The following is a 13,698-nucleotide window of genomic DNA, read 5'->3' as shown; positions in this document are numbered from 1 at the left end:
CTCCTCGGGAACCTTTGCCCTCGTTTCCAGCAGCGGCAGCCGCGGCCAGGAGCTCCTCCCGTGGCACAAACAAAAGACAAAGACCGCCCGTGTAGCCTACACGGGCTGTTGGGGGCAAGTGCTGGTGGCGGGCCTCTACAAAGGCCGGCATAGAACAAGGGGAGGGGGGAGGGTTTGCTTGGCCGGCACCGTGCGCACGGCGGCGTTCGTCTCCCCGGCGCCGACACGCGCAGCGCCCCAGGTCCTCAGTCGAGCAGTGCTTGGAGACAATTGGTGGGGTCTCATCGGCAGGTTATGGGGGGGCTTCAAAAACCAACGCCGTGGGCTAATCGGACTTCGTTGGGGCCAGGTGGACGTGCACGGTGCGATTCTCTACGCGACGTGAAGGGCCATTGCCTGAAACGTCGCTTATTGTTGTATCTCTACTGACAATGGGGTCGAGTGCTTTTTTGGTAATTTGTGCACCGCTGCCAACACAGAGGCGGCAGCAGTAGCACCACCTCAAATATCGTGCTTCTATCTTATACCGCGGAGGTTATCCGAACGCTCGCTTCATAGCAGATCATCTCTACGAGTGTTAACCATGGCCGTCCGATACACACGGCCGAGAGTACAAGTGTTCTCGGCTTCAGCACGGTTGTAGTGGGAGAGGGGGGGGGTTGGGTAGAATTGACAACAACAACAACAAGTCCCCGGTGTGGGCCGGTACCTTGACGTAGATGATGGGAATGGTCTGCTTGGCCTTGCTGTAGTGACGAGAGACTCGGTAAACAGTTTCGGGAACAAAGTCCAGCACCAAGTTTAGGTAGACCTCATCCTTCTACGGGGGGGCGGGGGGGGAGGGGCGTAACAACGTTGCAAACAAGCACAACGAGCAGAACATCACACGTCGAGCCATTGGTGCTCGCCTCCCAGTTGCACCCCTGCAGAGTCAGTGGTGGTGAATTCGACATTCCTGTAACGGAGGCAAACCATCCACAAGACAAACCGCTGAGAACTTCCCCAAAGCGGCGAGGCCTTTTATCAGCACCACCGGACGGGCGATGGGGCCCGAGTCGGAATCAAAAGAGTCTGGGGATCTCGATTTACCCCGGAGGAATCCGATGAGCCAAGAACTTCTTAGATGGTCCAGTGGAGTCAAGCCACCCAACCAGGATTTTAACTCGTATCCTTCCAGGTTACAGGAAACTACGTACCGCGTACCGAGCGGTCGGAGTGAAGCGCCGATGAACTCGGTGGCGAGAAGTCTCGAGAGACGGGCGCGGCGGGGCAGTTTGACCGGGACAGAATTTGTTCAGAAATATTGTCCACGTGTAAAGAACAACAATATTCGTATTATCTGTGCAACCATGGCTATTGCGTAGTGGAGGGGGGTGGAGGACAAGAATGTTTGGCATAAAACCACCACCACCGTTGACCAAACTAAAGAAACGCAGCCATGGACCACAGCGTGCATCGCCTCCACAGACCCGCACTTCAAGTCACACGAGCACCACTTGATCAGGAAGTCAACAGCAGCTGTCCTATGGATAAGACTCATCCCCGCCAAAGGAAAGTGGAATTTCCACCAACGGCTCTGCGGGGCTGTGATGATGATGAGAGTGGTCGTCCTCGTAAGCTCACGGGCGAGAGGTCGTGCCGCGCTGGCAGCGGTTGTGCGGGGGGGCGGTGGCGCAGCGGTTAGCGCGCCGCGCCGCGAATCCAGCGACCCCGAGTTCGATTGCCGCTCACGGCCAATAACAGCGGTGAAGAATATCTGAGAGCTGGTCACCGCGGGGCCTCCCCGAGGTCCACCACTCACCCTTACGCGAGTACCTGCTGCGATGTGCATAAAGCATCACCACTGGGGAGACAAAGGCGATTCGGCTGGGCATGGTTGGCCACTCACACCCCTCTTATGTTCGCTAACAGCACCAGTCCCGGCAGTGTTCAAGGTTACACGGGCAATCCTTGTGTGTGCCGGCAGTGGTTTCTGCAATTACCTTTTCCCCACTCGAGTAGTAGAAAAATCGCAGACGCACAATGTTGCAGTGTTCCAACTTCCTCATGATCTGAAGTTCACGATTCTGACAAAAGAGGAGAAAAACAAACAACACGCCATGAGTCAAGTTGTAATCCTGCTGCTGTCACATCTGGGGTGGCACACACACACACACACAGTCTCTGCACCCAACAGGATTGAGGGTGAAGCGGTAGTCACGGTGATTGATGATCCGGCACCCACCGATTTACTCCACACCCAGTCGCTGGCAGTTCGCTTCCGTGCCACTCTTCTACCGCTACGACTACCGTGCTTAGTGCTCCCGTGAAACTCACGCGTCGATTCTTCCGCCTGTGCCGCAGACTCGGTCCCAACAGACACGGACCGTGTCGTGTCATGCAGGGCTAAACCACCGCACTGCAGCTCACAACACACTCCACTCGCCCATTCACGACTCACCCACGTTTTCACACTCCCACCCACCAATTAACCACTCGCCCACCCACCCACCCGCCCACTCAATCACGGTGGCAGACGCCAGATGGTTGGGACCCAGTGAGTTGGGTTTGGTGGAGCCGACAGAGCCGTCCTCCTTTCTGCCGCGGCATCTCGAAGCGCTTCACACGCAACGAGCAACGCGCATTGCCTCTCGGCGTAAGCGAAAGGGGGCACCCCCGGCGGCAGCTGTCTCTGCGTGGCACACGGCTCCGTCCTGCAAACAGACATCGGAGTCTGCCGATAGGGGACCATGACTCCTGCTATGTTGCGTCTAGCACAGTGCACCCCGGGCAGCAGCCGTTTCTACGCGGCACAACGCGAATCAGCGCTCGGCATGCAATCGGGCATCAGTCTGCCAGTAGGGGGTGATGACTGCTGCTATGTTGCACCTAGCATAGGGGGTAGCGGCAGGCTTCCCTAGGAGGCACAATGTGAATCGGCAGCACCTGTGGCCTGCAATCCGGGCGCGAGTCTGCCGTTCGGGAGGGGGTGACGATGTTGCTGGGCAATGATGGTTGAGACATTTGCGACATTGTTTTTTGAACAGGGGGGAAAATGTGTCCCGTGACATCAGAACGAAGTCCCACACATTTCACATAACGCTGGGGGGGTGGAGGGGGGGCATCTCTGAAGGTCCACGGTGAAGCACGGCGCGCAAACGTCACTCGCGCTGCGCCACAAGTGACAACGACGGTGACACAACGAGGGTTCCACACGCCAATCGTCACCACGACTTTACCGCAAAAAAAATACTTTGGCAGGACGGTCACGGAAGAGTTATCAGGCTTTCCTGGTGTAAACAGGCATAGTAATACAAATTACAATAAATAAGCGGGCGGCGCATTGCAGATGTCGTATTTTCAAGGTTGATTCACAAGCCTCGGAATAAAAAAAAATATATAGTTTACCAGGTGAGGGACCCACGAAGTTGTGTAGCTGTTTTTTAGAAGTAACCTGCCTATCGCAAATGACGGCTCAACCAAGTGGCTTGTCAAGTGGAAATGTACAGTTGCCAAATACTCTAAATGTGTGATGTTGATTCTAAATGGAGGAAAAAAACGGGAGGACCTTGAAAAAAAATCCACACGACCACGGGCAGAACACGCAAACTCCTAATATACAGCAGCAGGCGTCAGGGTCTGGGCGAGGGGTTTAACATCCTGAACGGGCACGAACCGCGAAACTCTGCCAAGCAAGCGGGCACCGCGCTAAACCGCCGGGGAGCGTCACCGCCACATTGCAGGCCACCGCTTCCCCGACACGGCCATCAATCACGAGTCCAAAGTTTGAGGCACACCCCTGGCACCTGCAGTAGCGCCGGGACACCCATCGCAGACGGAGCGCCGTAACCACGCGGCGCGCGTAACGCCGACGACGTGGTTTGAAAGCGCCTTTGAAGTCTGTTTGTTTTGCCAACAAAGTGGAATGTGACCAAGACAGAGGTCACACATGGAATGGGGGGGGGGGGGGGGGCACGCAACAAAGACAATCGATACACCGGTCTGTGTGTCTATTGTTCCAAGGACCACTTAGAGACACGTCTCATTGGTTTTTACAGGGATTCACAGAGCACTGCTGCCAGTCCACTCTAAGTGTGCAGGTTGAAATTATTTCGTGCCGGACGTAGCCAACCGTGCTAATCGGAAGTGCGGGGCAAGGAATCAAGACTGCAGTGCCATCTGTTAGTCTACTGTATCAGGTCAGCCTCCATCAGCAATTTAGTATTTGTCGTTGTCTTGAGTGAAACACGATACATCAATTTATACACGGACAGGGACCTCCTCCTCTACAGCGAACTCTAGAGGGTACTCTTTGTCTACTCTTTCGCGTTGACCAGACGCGCTGGAAGTGGCCGGGCGTACCCACACTTTACCCCACTGCACACAGGGCCCTGCCGTTCAACTGCGGTGCGGCCAATAGATATACCGCTGGGTGGACGGAGGTGAAGAGGGGACTTGGGAAACGTGCCCACATCGCTTCGACTCACCAGGCTCTTGTCTGCCCCTTAGAGCAGCCGCCCCCAACCTTGTTGGCACCAGGGACCGGTTTCGTGGAAGACAATTTTTTCACGGACCGGTGGTGGGGTGGGGGGTCATCATTGGGTCTTTCCCCCTTTTCAAAGAACGTTTGTTTTTTACTCATTTTGGCTACTAGGGTTGGCTTGTGGGCTCACCAAAACTTTGACAAGTGCGCAGTGCGGGAAAGAGGCGCGGGACGGAAGTGGTAAATAATAAAATAATGGGCGGGGGGCCACGCGTGGACTCACCGCTCTCACCTCGTGCTGCTGTGCGGCCTGGTTCCTAACAGGCCACGGACCAGAACCGGTCCGCGGCCCGGGGGGTTGGGGACCCCCCTGCCTGAGAGAGTCTCACCCAGCCCGAGGGCCGCTTCGGGAGGGTACTGCCAAACTGTTTGCAATACGTAAAGGTCACCACTGGGGAGACAAATGGGGCCGGGCGTGGTGCTGGCCACCCACCGCTCGCGAGCAGCACTTGACCCAAAAAGCCTGTGAAGGCTATACGCGACCTTTGTCTTTGCGAGACCAGGTCTACATAACATTATTATTGATACCAGGGGGACAGCAGTTCCGGGTGCGTATACTTTCCAGAGTATCTTACAACAAGGAAACAGTCTTAAAAAAATAACCTATTGAAAATAAAAATGTTTAGTACAACCAAGAAAAATTACGCCAAAACCCCTTCTCTCAAATCGCAAAACCACAGGCATCCAAGCTGGTTGTGTCCAGGCGAGTTTCAATTCGGTATTCCGGTGCCAGCTGCTGGTCCAGACTTGCGAGCCATCACGGTGGCTGCAACCTCCCACCCCACTACACCCCCCCACCCCCCCGTGCCAATGCAACGCAAGACTGCTCACAGCCTTAAAATAGCGACCGTGTTTACGGACAACAACAACGTGCCCGTTTGCGAAGAACTACCGGGGGCACACCACGGAGCGGATTAGTCACACGGGCGCACGCACACAAACGTTGGGCGGTGGCGGCGCTCGTGCCCCAACGCAACTTGGAGCCTGCCGGGTCCCAAGATTCCTGAATCGGGCGCCTATCCTGTTCTAAATGTCTCACCTCCCCTTGAGCTACGGAGTGAGTGCGAGTGGAGATTGTATGTTCTCCCCCTGATCTACAGAGTGGAGATTGTACGATCTCACACTGTTCTACAGAATGGAGATTGTATGTTCTCCCCCTGATCTACAGAGTGGAGATTGTATGATCTCCCCCTGTTCTACAGAGTGGAGTTTGTATGATCTCCCCCTGTTCTACAGAGTGGAGATTGTATGTACTCCCCCTGATCTACAGAGTGTAGTTTGTATGTACTCCCCCTGATCTACAGAGTGGAGATTGTACGATCTCACGCTGTACTACAGAGTGAGTGGAGATTGTATGTTCTCCCCCTGTTCTACAGAGTGGAGTTTGTATGATCACCCCCGATCCTATAGAGTGGAGTTTGTATGATCTCACGCTGTTCTACAGAGTGGAGTTTGTATGATCTCCCCCTGTTCTACAGAGTGGAGTTTGTATGATCTCCCCCTGTTCTACAGAGTGGAGTTTGTATGATCTCCCCCTGTTCTACAGAGTGGAGTTTGTATGATCTCCCCCTGTTCTACAGAGTGGAGTTTGTATGATCTCCCCCTGTTCTACAGAGTGGAGTTTGTATGATCTCCCCCTGTTCTACAGAGTAGAGTTTGTATGATCTCCCCCTGTTCTACAGAGTGGAGTGTGTATGATCTCCCCCTGTTCTACAGAGTGGAGTTTGTATGATCTCACGCTGTTCTGCGTGGGTTTCCTCTGGGGTCTCCAGTTTCCTCCCATAGCCAAGCACACACACAGTAACTGGTTTTACCAAAAGAACCCAATTCTGAAAAAGCGAATTACTCAATCGCAATCACACAGCAGCAGCGTCACCCCCCACAAGCGTCGTAATAAGCATGCAAAGTCGCTGAATATACAACTCGTTTCTCCTTACTCTACTCTCATAAGCAATGTATAGCCTGATAAACCAATGCAACTCGATGCATTGGTTTCCACTTAACAAAGTCTGTGGGTCTCTGTGGGAGTCTGCGGGAGTCTGTGGGGTTTCTGTGGGAGTCTCTGGGTCTCTGTGCGAGTCTGCAGGGTCTCTGTGGGAGTCTCTGGGTCTCTGTGCGCGTCTGTGGGTCTCTGTGCGAGTCTGCGGGGTCTCTGTGCGAGTCTGCGGGGTCTCTGTGCGAGTCTGTGGGTCGCTGTGCGAGTCTGTGGGTCTCTGTGCGAGTCTGTGCTTCTCTGTGCGAGTCTGTGGGTCTCTGTGCGAGTCTGTGGGTCTCTGTGCGAGTCTGCGGGTCGCTATGGCACAGAAAGAAACTCTGCCATTAGGGTAGTACCTCCAGTTCTCCTTGACATGCTCCTCCTGCGTCATTGCGCAGGCGCTAGGTCAAGCGCGTCCTTGAAAATGTGATCTGTGTTTATAGGATGCACAAAACCTGTTGCTCGGTCAACGGTGTGCCAAGTTTGCGTGTGTCTGTGCGATATGTGTGACGCGTGTGTCATGTGTGGGGAACGGTGGTGCCGCGGTTAGTACACCGCTACCAACTCGGCGACACAAATTCAACTCCCGCTCACGACTAATAAAAGTGGCAAATATTTCAACCTGTCCTTGGGCCTCCCCTGGGTCCACTTCGCTTTAAACGAGGAGGTGATGCGGTGTGTAAACATGAGCACTGTGTGCCACCATTAAAGAGGCCTTGTACCTTGGTATAAACTTGATTCTCAAGCCAATGCTGCCAGTGCTCACCAACAGCTCTTGTCAAGTCTGTTACAGGGCTATATGGGGGATCTTTGCCTTTATTTTGCGCATGCGATGTGCGTGTAATGTGATGTCAAGCGTGTGTGATGTGTTTGTGACGTGCGTGTGAGGTGCGTGTGTGAAGTGCTTGTGAAGTGCGTGTGTGAAGTGCGTGTGTGTTGTGCCAAGTGTGTGTTGTGTCAAGTACGTGTGATGTGCGTGCGATGACCATGATGTGCATGTACGTGATGTGCGTGCGTGCGTGTTAAGTGGTATTCTCTTCCTGAATAGTATCCTTTTAGGTATACGAGCCCAGCTGAGGTTACCCCCAGGATGACTTGGCTTAAAATGATTTAGTACTTGGGGGCGGTGGTGTTAACATCACCGACGGTTCGGCACCGATACGTGCTAGGACCGTGGGGAGGGGGGTTTAATTCCCCCCCACATGACGATTACGTCACAGAAACACTCCCCCCTGGTAAGGCAGAGCGAGCGGGACGGTGCCGTCCCCTACTGCCAGTGGCCCGAGGGGGGGGGGGCGGCACGTGCGCAGCAGCCATCTCGAGGAGCAGCTCCGGGACGTCCGCTTCCGCGGGGCCGTTATCCAACGGATGGAGATGTGAAAAACTCAAGCCCCTGGAGAGGGAGGAAACGTGGGCCCCGGAGTTTGAACCCAGGCTCGCAGTCTCCGACACGGCCATTGCGAGTCTCCGAGAGACTCCGAGATCCAACCCCCCCAAGCGACATCTAAGTTGTATTATTTATGACACGTATTTTTTTTATTCGCTATTTCACCTGGAAAATCCTTTGAGATGGAAAATCTTGTTTGCAAGGGTCCAGGGTGTCGATTGACATGCACACACTAAAGCAAACACGCAATGACGCGTTGCACACAAACATTTTTTAAAAAATCTAGAAATTATACAGCATTGCGTTTATACAGTGAACAACGCACTCAAGCCAAACGCACACGCAAGAATTAAGTGGTGCTCACCGCGGTTTCGTATAGAATGTACTCTAGCCGTCACAGTTGAGAACGAGTTCTAATTAAGGAATTTAAATAGAATGCGCGTGGCCGAATACTATTGAGTTTGTCCGTCCGGGAGATGCTCTCGGCTCCTCGGCTGGGTCCTGGCCATTGCTAACTGCACGGTGCGCACGCCAATTATTTAATAACGGTCTGCATGCGCTAATTATTTAACAACGGCCTAAAGCGTGTGAGTGAGGGCGGCTTTGTGAGGCGTCCTATTGTGTTTCTTCGTGGACAGCAGCAGCAGCAGCCGCCCTGCGTGTTGAGTTTCAGTATCCAAGCGCCTTATCAAGCGAGCCACACTTTGACGGTGTGAACGTATCGGCTTACCCGAGGAAAGAGTCGGCACGCCGCCGTGGGAGACCTACGGCACATGGCCCGACACGGCTTACGACTTCATTTCACGTGACCCATGACTTCATTTCACACGGACCGAGCCTTCATTACATACGGCCCTATACGTAGAAAACTCATTTTGGATTGAAAATGTATTTCTTTTACAACTGCTTTATGTGTTTAGTTTGTTGTCCTTCCCCCGCACCTCCGATTAGCACGGTTGGCTACGTACGGTGCGAGACGTTCAACATACATTCAAGGCTTTATTTCACACGGCCCACGACTTAATTTCAAACGGCCCGTGACTTCACGTTGCAAGTGCAGCGTGCTAACCACGACACCAAGGTTGCTCCCTGCGCATACAGAAGCACAATATTCACGGCTGGGTGGCTGGAACTGGACTTACAGCCAGTATCCCAGCAGTACCGAGTCAGCGTCTCTGGCACAACCATATAAACCCCCCCCCCCCCCCCCCCCCCGGAGCTGCTCGCCCCCCTCCATAAATTACTTTAATGCCGCTTCAGCAGCAATGACACAACCCACCATATAACCCAAGCTCTCACCCAACGCATAACAGCCAGACTGAACAACACTCAAAGGTGCGCCCGCTGACAAACAGCAGCAGGACAAACACTCATCACCCCTTCCGTGCATGCAAGAGACAACCACGTTGCGGGTACAAACGCTCCCAAACTCGTCCGCGCAATGTGGCGGTCACGGGGAGATGCGTGCGAGGCCAGTGGACGGGAGTTGCACCCTCCACGCTGCTGCTTGCGAGCGAGCAGAACACCTTTGAGTGTTGTTAAATCTCTTGAGCTAGTGATCTAGACAATGCTGAGAGCAATGTATGTGCGATGTGTTGTCCACATGACACGCACCCAATGCATGATGGGAGTCGTGCCTTCCTGCTGTGAAGTGAGCAGTGGAAATCTTTGCCGTGGAGTGAATACGGCCGAGAAGCACCGAATAAAAATGAATTGCAGCCACCGCTACACGCTCCTACAACGGACGACTCTCAAGAGATGCTGCTCAATTTACCAACAGCAGTGAGCTTGGGCAGGACAAGTCATGGCAAGAAAGGATGATCGATGGGCAAAGCGTAATGACGGTGTCGCAGACGAGCAATGGGTCGCACCCGAGAAATGGGACGCGTCCGAAAGGACGTCGCCAAGGAGATGAAGCGATGAAATCGGCCCATGTGGGGGGCGCTAGATGGATTTTTTTTTTTACATTTCAGAATCGTGAGAGATACCGACGAACTAGGGATGCCTTTATCACAAAGCTGTATTGATCGCGGCCGACGACGACAAGAGATGTAACGATGACGCCGCTGTTGATGACGGTAACGGAGGTGTTGAACGACATTTCCGGCCACGATGGCGAAGACAGTGAACGTGCGTGATCACGCAGGGTGGTGGCGATGGCCACGGTGATGTTATGGTAACAGCGCAGTGGGCGCCTACAACGCCGTAAGTCGCGGTGCATTCGTCAGACTAACCACAAATACGCTTGTTGTACTTTTCGTGAATGCTTCCTCGTTTTTTCCCCCCGATCGCCGCCTAAAATCAGCAACAAAGTAAAGTCAAATAACCTGCGCGACTCGTATGGCGCAGGGGGAGGCCCTCATCCAGCAGTGCGATGACAAAGGGCTGTGAATTATTTTAACCGGGACACAGTGAGTGAAGAACTGTGCGGAGCATTTCAAGTTGAAATTATTGTGATTAGACGTCTTGGTGAAGAAACCGCGGCGTCTGCACTCGGGCAAAGCTCTACCTGCACATTAATATCATAAGGGACAGAGACTGTACACATTGACAGCTATTTATAGAAGGCATGGCTTATCAGCCCAGAATTCATCTCCGAGGGAGACATTTTTTTAAAGATTTTATCTTCCGCAAAATTCACAAGCGTACGAAGGCGACGGGCACGGCGCTTGCAGCACATCTCAGCGTCGCACGAAAACAAATTACGTCGGCGATGCTGCATTGGCGGTGGTGCGCAAGCACATTCAACACTACACAACTGACATTCGTCAACAAGCCAGTGTGCGTGGCCTTCAAGTGAAAAAATATAAATATAGAAAAAACAGGTGATGTTTGGGGCTACGGCCCTTTCTTCATAGCACACAAAACCATGAATCAGGGCCACTGCTCGAAACGTCGCCAGCCTATGGAACGCGTTGCGTCTGATAAGACAATCGGAACCCTGAGAGCTACTTAAATCTTGCCCTGGCCGTTTACGCTGCTGGCTCCGTCTCATTTCCCTGCTTTCCATACACGGTGACGCATCGCCGTACAAATGTAAATTATTACGTATTATTTATTTTGAGGCCAGTGTGGTTGCTAAGTGCGTCGAGTTTTGTTCAACGTAGGGCAAAGGTGCAGCCCTGCAATTGCTTGCTACCGCCACTGCCGGAGGTGGCAGCTGTACGAACGTTGCTTCCTCTGGCTGAGACTCCATCGTTGAGTCTCGACCGCCAGGCTACGATCCGAAACGTCCGTCGTTGAGTCTCATCCACTTAGCATAATTGAGACTATACAAGCTAAATAAACAAGTAGCCTGTGGCCACGTTTGCGGCACTAAATCCACACTGCTGCTGCTGCTGCCGCTGCCCTTGATGCAATGCTTCCATCATTCTAAATGACGAGGCCTCTGTGCCTTTCCTTTATAGGAACCGCCCCCTTCGTCAGGCCCCACCTCCTCCATATAGGCCCCGCCCATTCCCCGAGTGGGGGGGGGAGGAGTGCGCTCAGCAGTGGTGGTGGAGGGGGGGCAGGAGGTGGGGTGGCTTCATGGTGACAGCAATGAGATGAGACGAGCAGGTACCGGATACGCCTCCTTCGCATATCGGCTTCTCAAACAAATTAAAGCCTTCCACTCACACATCAAGTATTTCTTGCACAAAACATCAGCCACATGGCCCTCTGGGAGTGGATAATTTCAGCAGCAATGATTCAGAGTAAGCAAAGTTCCGGACCGGTGTCGACACTTATCAGCCGAGTATTATTTTTTTTTCAGTTATGCTGGATATACGATCATAAACGGACCAATCGTAAGATGTCTCAACTTCAGAAATGTCCAATATTATAACCGTCTTACTCGGAGTTACGGTAAAATCTTACCTTAAATCGAACGTATAAACATTTGTGTGATGTCGTTAAGTCACTGTGTACTCGGGCCTCTGCTACGTTGGGAATTTCAGTTCAGCGATTTGTGTGGTGCGAAAGAAAAATAGTGGACCCGGAGAAAGACCGCACACGTTAATTACAAGGGAATAGCGCTCAAATTGCCCACAGGGATGGGTTGATGAGCTCACTTGCTGTAGTCCCTTCTCAGAGCCACCTTCAATGCAGCCCATAGCGGTTTTCTTGGAGTCTCACAAACCTTTACGTGATCCACTAACCCTTGCCTTCAAAGCGCCAGATCGCAGACGCGCGGTAACCACCAGGCCCCGCTCAAAGATGGGCTTTGCCCCGCACAACGGTAACGTCCTTCCTGTACATCGCCACAAGGTGAGCATCTGTTTATTTATTAAATAGCGCCGCTGTCCTTGACGATGCCTGTCAAACCCACATGGCCTTGTTTATTTGGGTCTTTAGGTAAAGTCACGTAGATAGGTTCAAAGAAAATAACAAAAAAAATTACAAAAAACTTGTTATTTTCTTTGAACCAATCAACGTCACTTTACCGAAAGACCCAAAGAATATTAATTCCTGCAGTCACGAAAGCTTCAAGTCAAGATTTCCACGTGACCTTATTCAGATGAAACGATACAGTGGTGCTGCAAAGCCAGAATATACACGTGCAGCCCCGTCTGTCAATCCACTGCTGGATGAGAGCCTTCCCCCACACGGTGCACGTTTTGCAGGGGCGGTAATAGACCACTCCTCACCACGCCGCTCGACGAAGGCACGGAGGGGATATTGTGTTGGGAACACAGAAGTACAATAGAATTTTAAACATTTATTTTCATCCACTGCCCGCCCCCGCAGCCTACAACCTGTTGTGCGTGTGCCACGAAGAAGGGCCGTTGCCCAAAACGTCGCCGATTACATGTACCTTCCCTAGTAATGGGCCACTCACGCTGTTGTGTCCTCAACGGACGTGTTGAATCGCTTCGTTATTTGTGCACCACTGGCAACGCAGCAGCAGCCCATCCAAGCGCTCTCCAGGGCCAAACCTGCTTAGCTTCGGAGCCCGGATGAGACTGGGTGCATTCCACGTGATCTGGATATTGGTGTATTCCAGACTACGGAACTCTAAAATACACACACACAGGGTCTCTGTGCTGGATGGGTTAATACGGGATTCGGAGCCATAGCCCAAATGAAACATCTCCTAGATTGTCTGCATGCATGCAGTTCCGTCAATAGCAACTGGCATGAAAAGACTTTTTGTCAACATTTCGAGATTTTTTTTTGCACTGCCACCCCCACCACCCAACTACATTCCAACTGTGCGATCAGCATCACGTCACCACACGAAGAAGTTTCCATTCTGAAAACCCTCGCAGACAGCAGTGCACCACCCCGTTTCGGAGATGGTCCTGGAAGACGACGTCACAGAACTACCGCCGAGGTCACTTCGGCGCAGCGACGTGGCCCGGTGGGAAGCGCTCCCGCCGCTCGCTGCAGAAGTTCATGGTTTGAATCCGGTAGACCAACCTGGGTATAACTGCAGTGTGTTTCAGCCATAAAAAATACTAGGCCCCATCTGCTTCAGAGTGGACGTTAAAGGACCCCCTTAAATTAATGAGAAATTATCCAGTATTTGTGTTCCTGTGTCGGGGTTCAAATTTCCCAAATTAGCAAAAATCACACCGCAAATTACTCAATTGGGATTAAACGTGACGAGATCACCCCCTACCGGCGGACTATATCCGCCCGTGAAACACAGCACCTTCGCCAGAGCCTCGACCACCACCACCACCACCACCACCCCTAAAGCACTCGCGTGAAAATTACACAATCCCCAGCCCACCCCCCACCGTACGGAATCGGAAGCTGGGTCGACAAGTCTAAACTCGCACAATTTCTGGAATTGTGCAAGTCGTTCGGTGCACAGCTCACGGCCCCCAA

At 52.7% G+C, this 13,698-nt stretch overlaps 1 protein-coding gene across 2 annotated transcripts in view; it reads right to left on the bottom strand.

The window, feature by feature from the left end:
* Positions 1-13,698, bottom strand: part of LOC133358608 (glycogen synthase kinase-3 beta-like) — a 36,324-nt gene that overhangs the window by 13,595 nt on the left and 9,031 nt on the right. For both annotated transcript variants that reach the window (XM_061576995.1, XM_061576996.1), the window contains exons 3-4: positions 1,983-2,066; positions 710-820 (exon numbers count right to left, since the gene is read on the bottom strand). In XM_061576995.1, the coding sequence (XP_061432979.1) occupies positions 710-820; positions 1,983-2,066 (195 nt within the window). The remainder of the gene's footprint in view (positions 1-709; positions 821-1,982; positions 2,067-13,698) is intronic.

Source organism: Lethenteron reissneri, chromosome 62, assembly GCF_015708825.2.
Source record: "Lethenteron reissneri isolate LAM-NWPU_2019-01 chromosome 62, ASM1570882v1, whole genome shotgun sequence".
NCBI classification, from domain to species: Eukaryota; Metazoa; Chordata; class Hyperoartia; order Petromyzontiformes; family Petromyzontidae; genus Lethenteron; species Lethenteron reissneri.
Note: the sequence above shows the minus strand (reverse complement) of the source record. Positions and strands in the feature narration are given on the sequence as shown.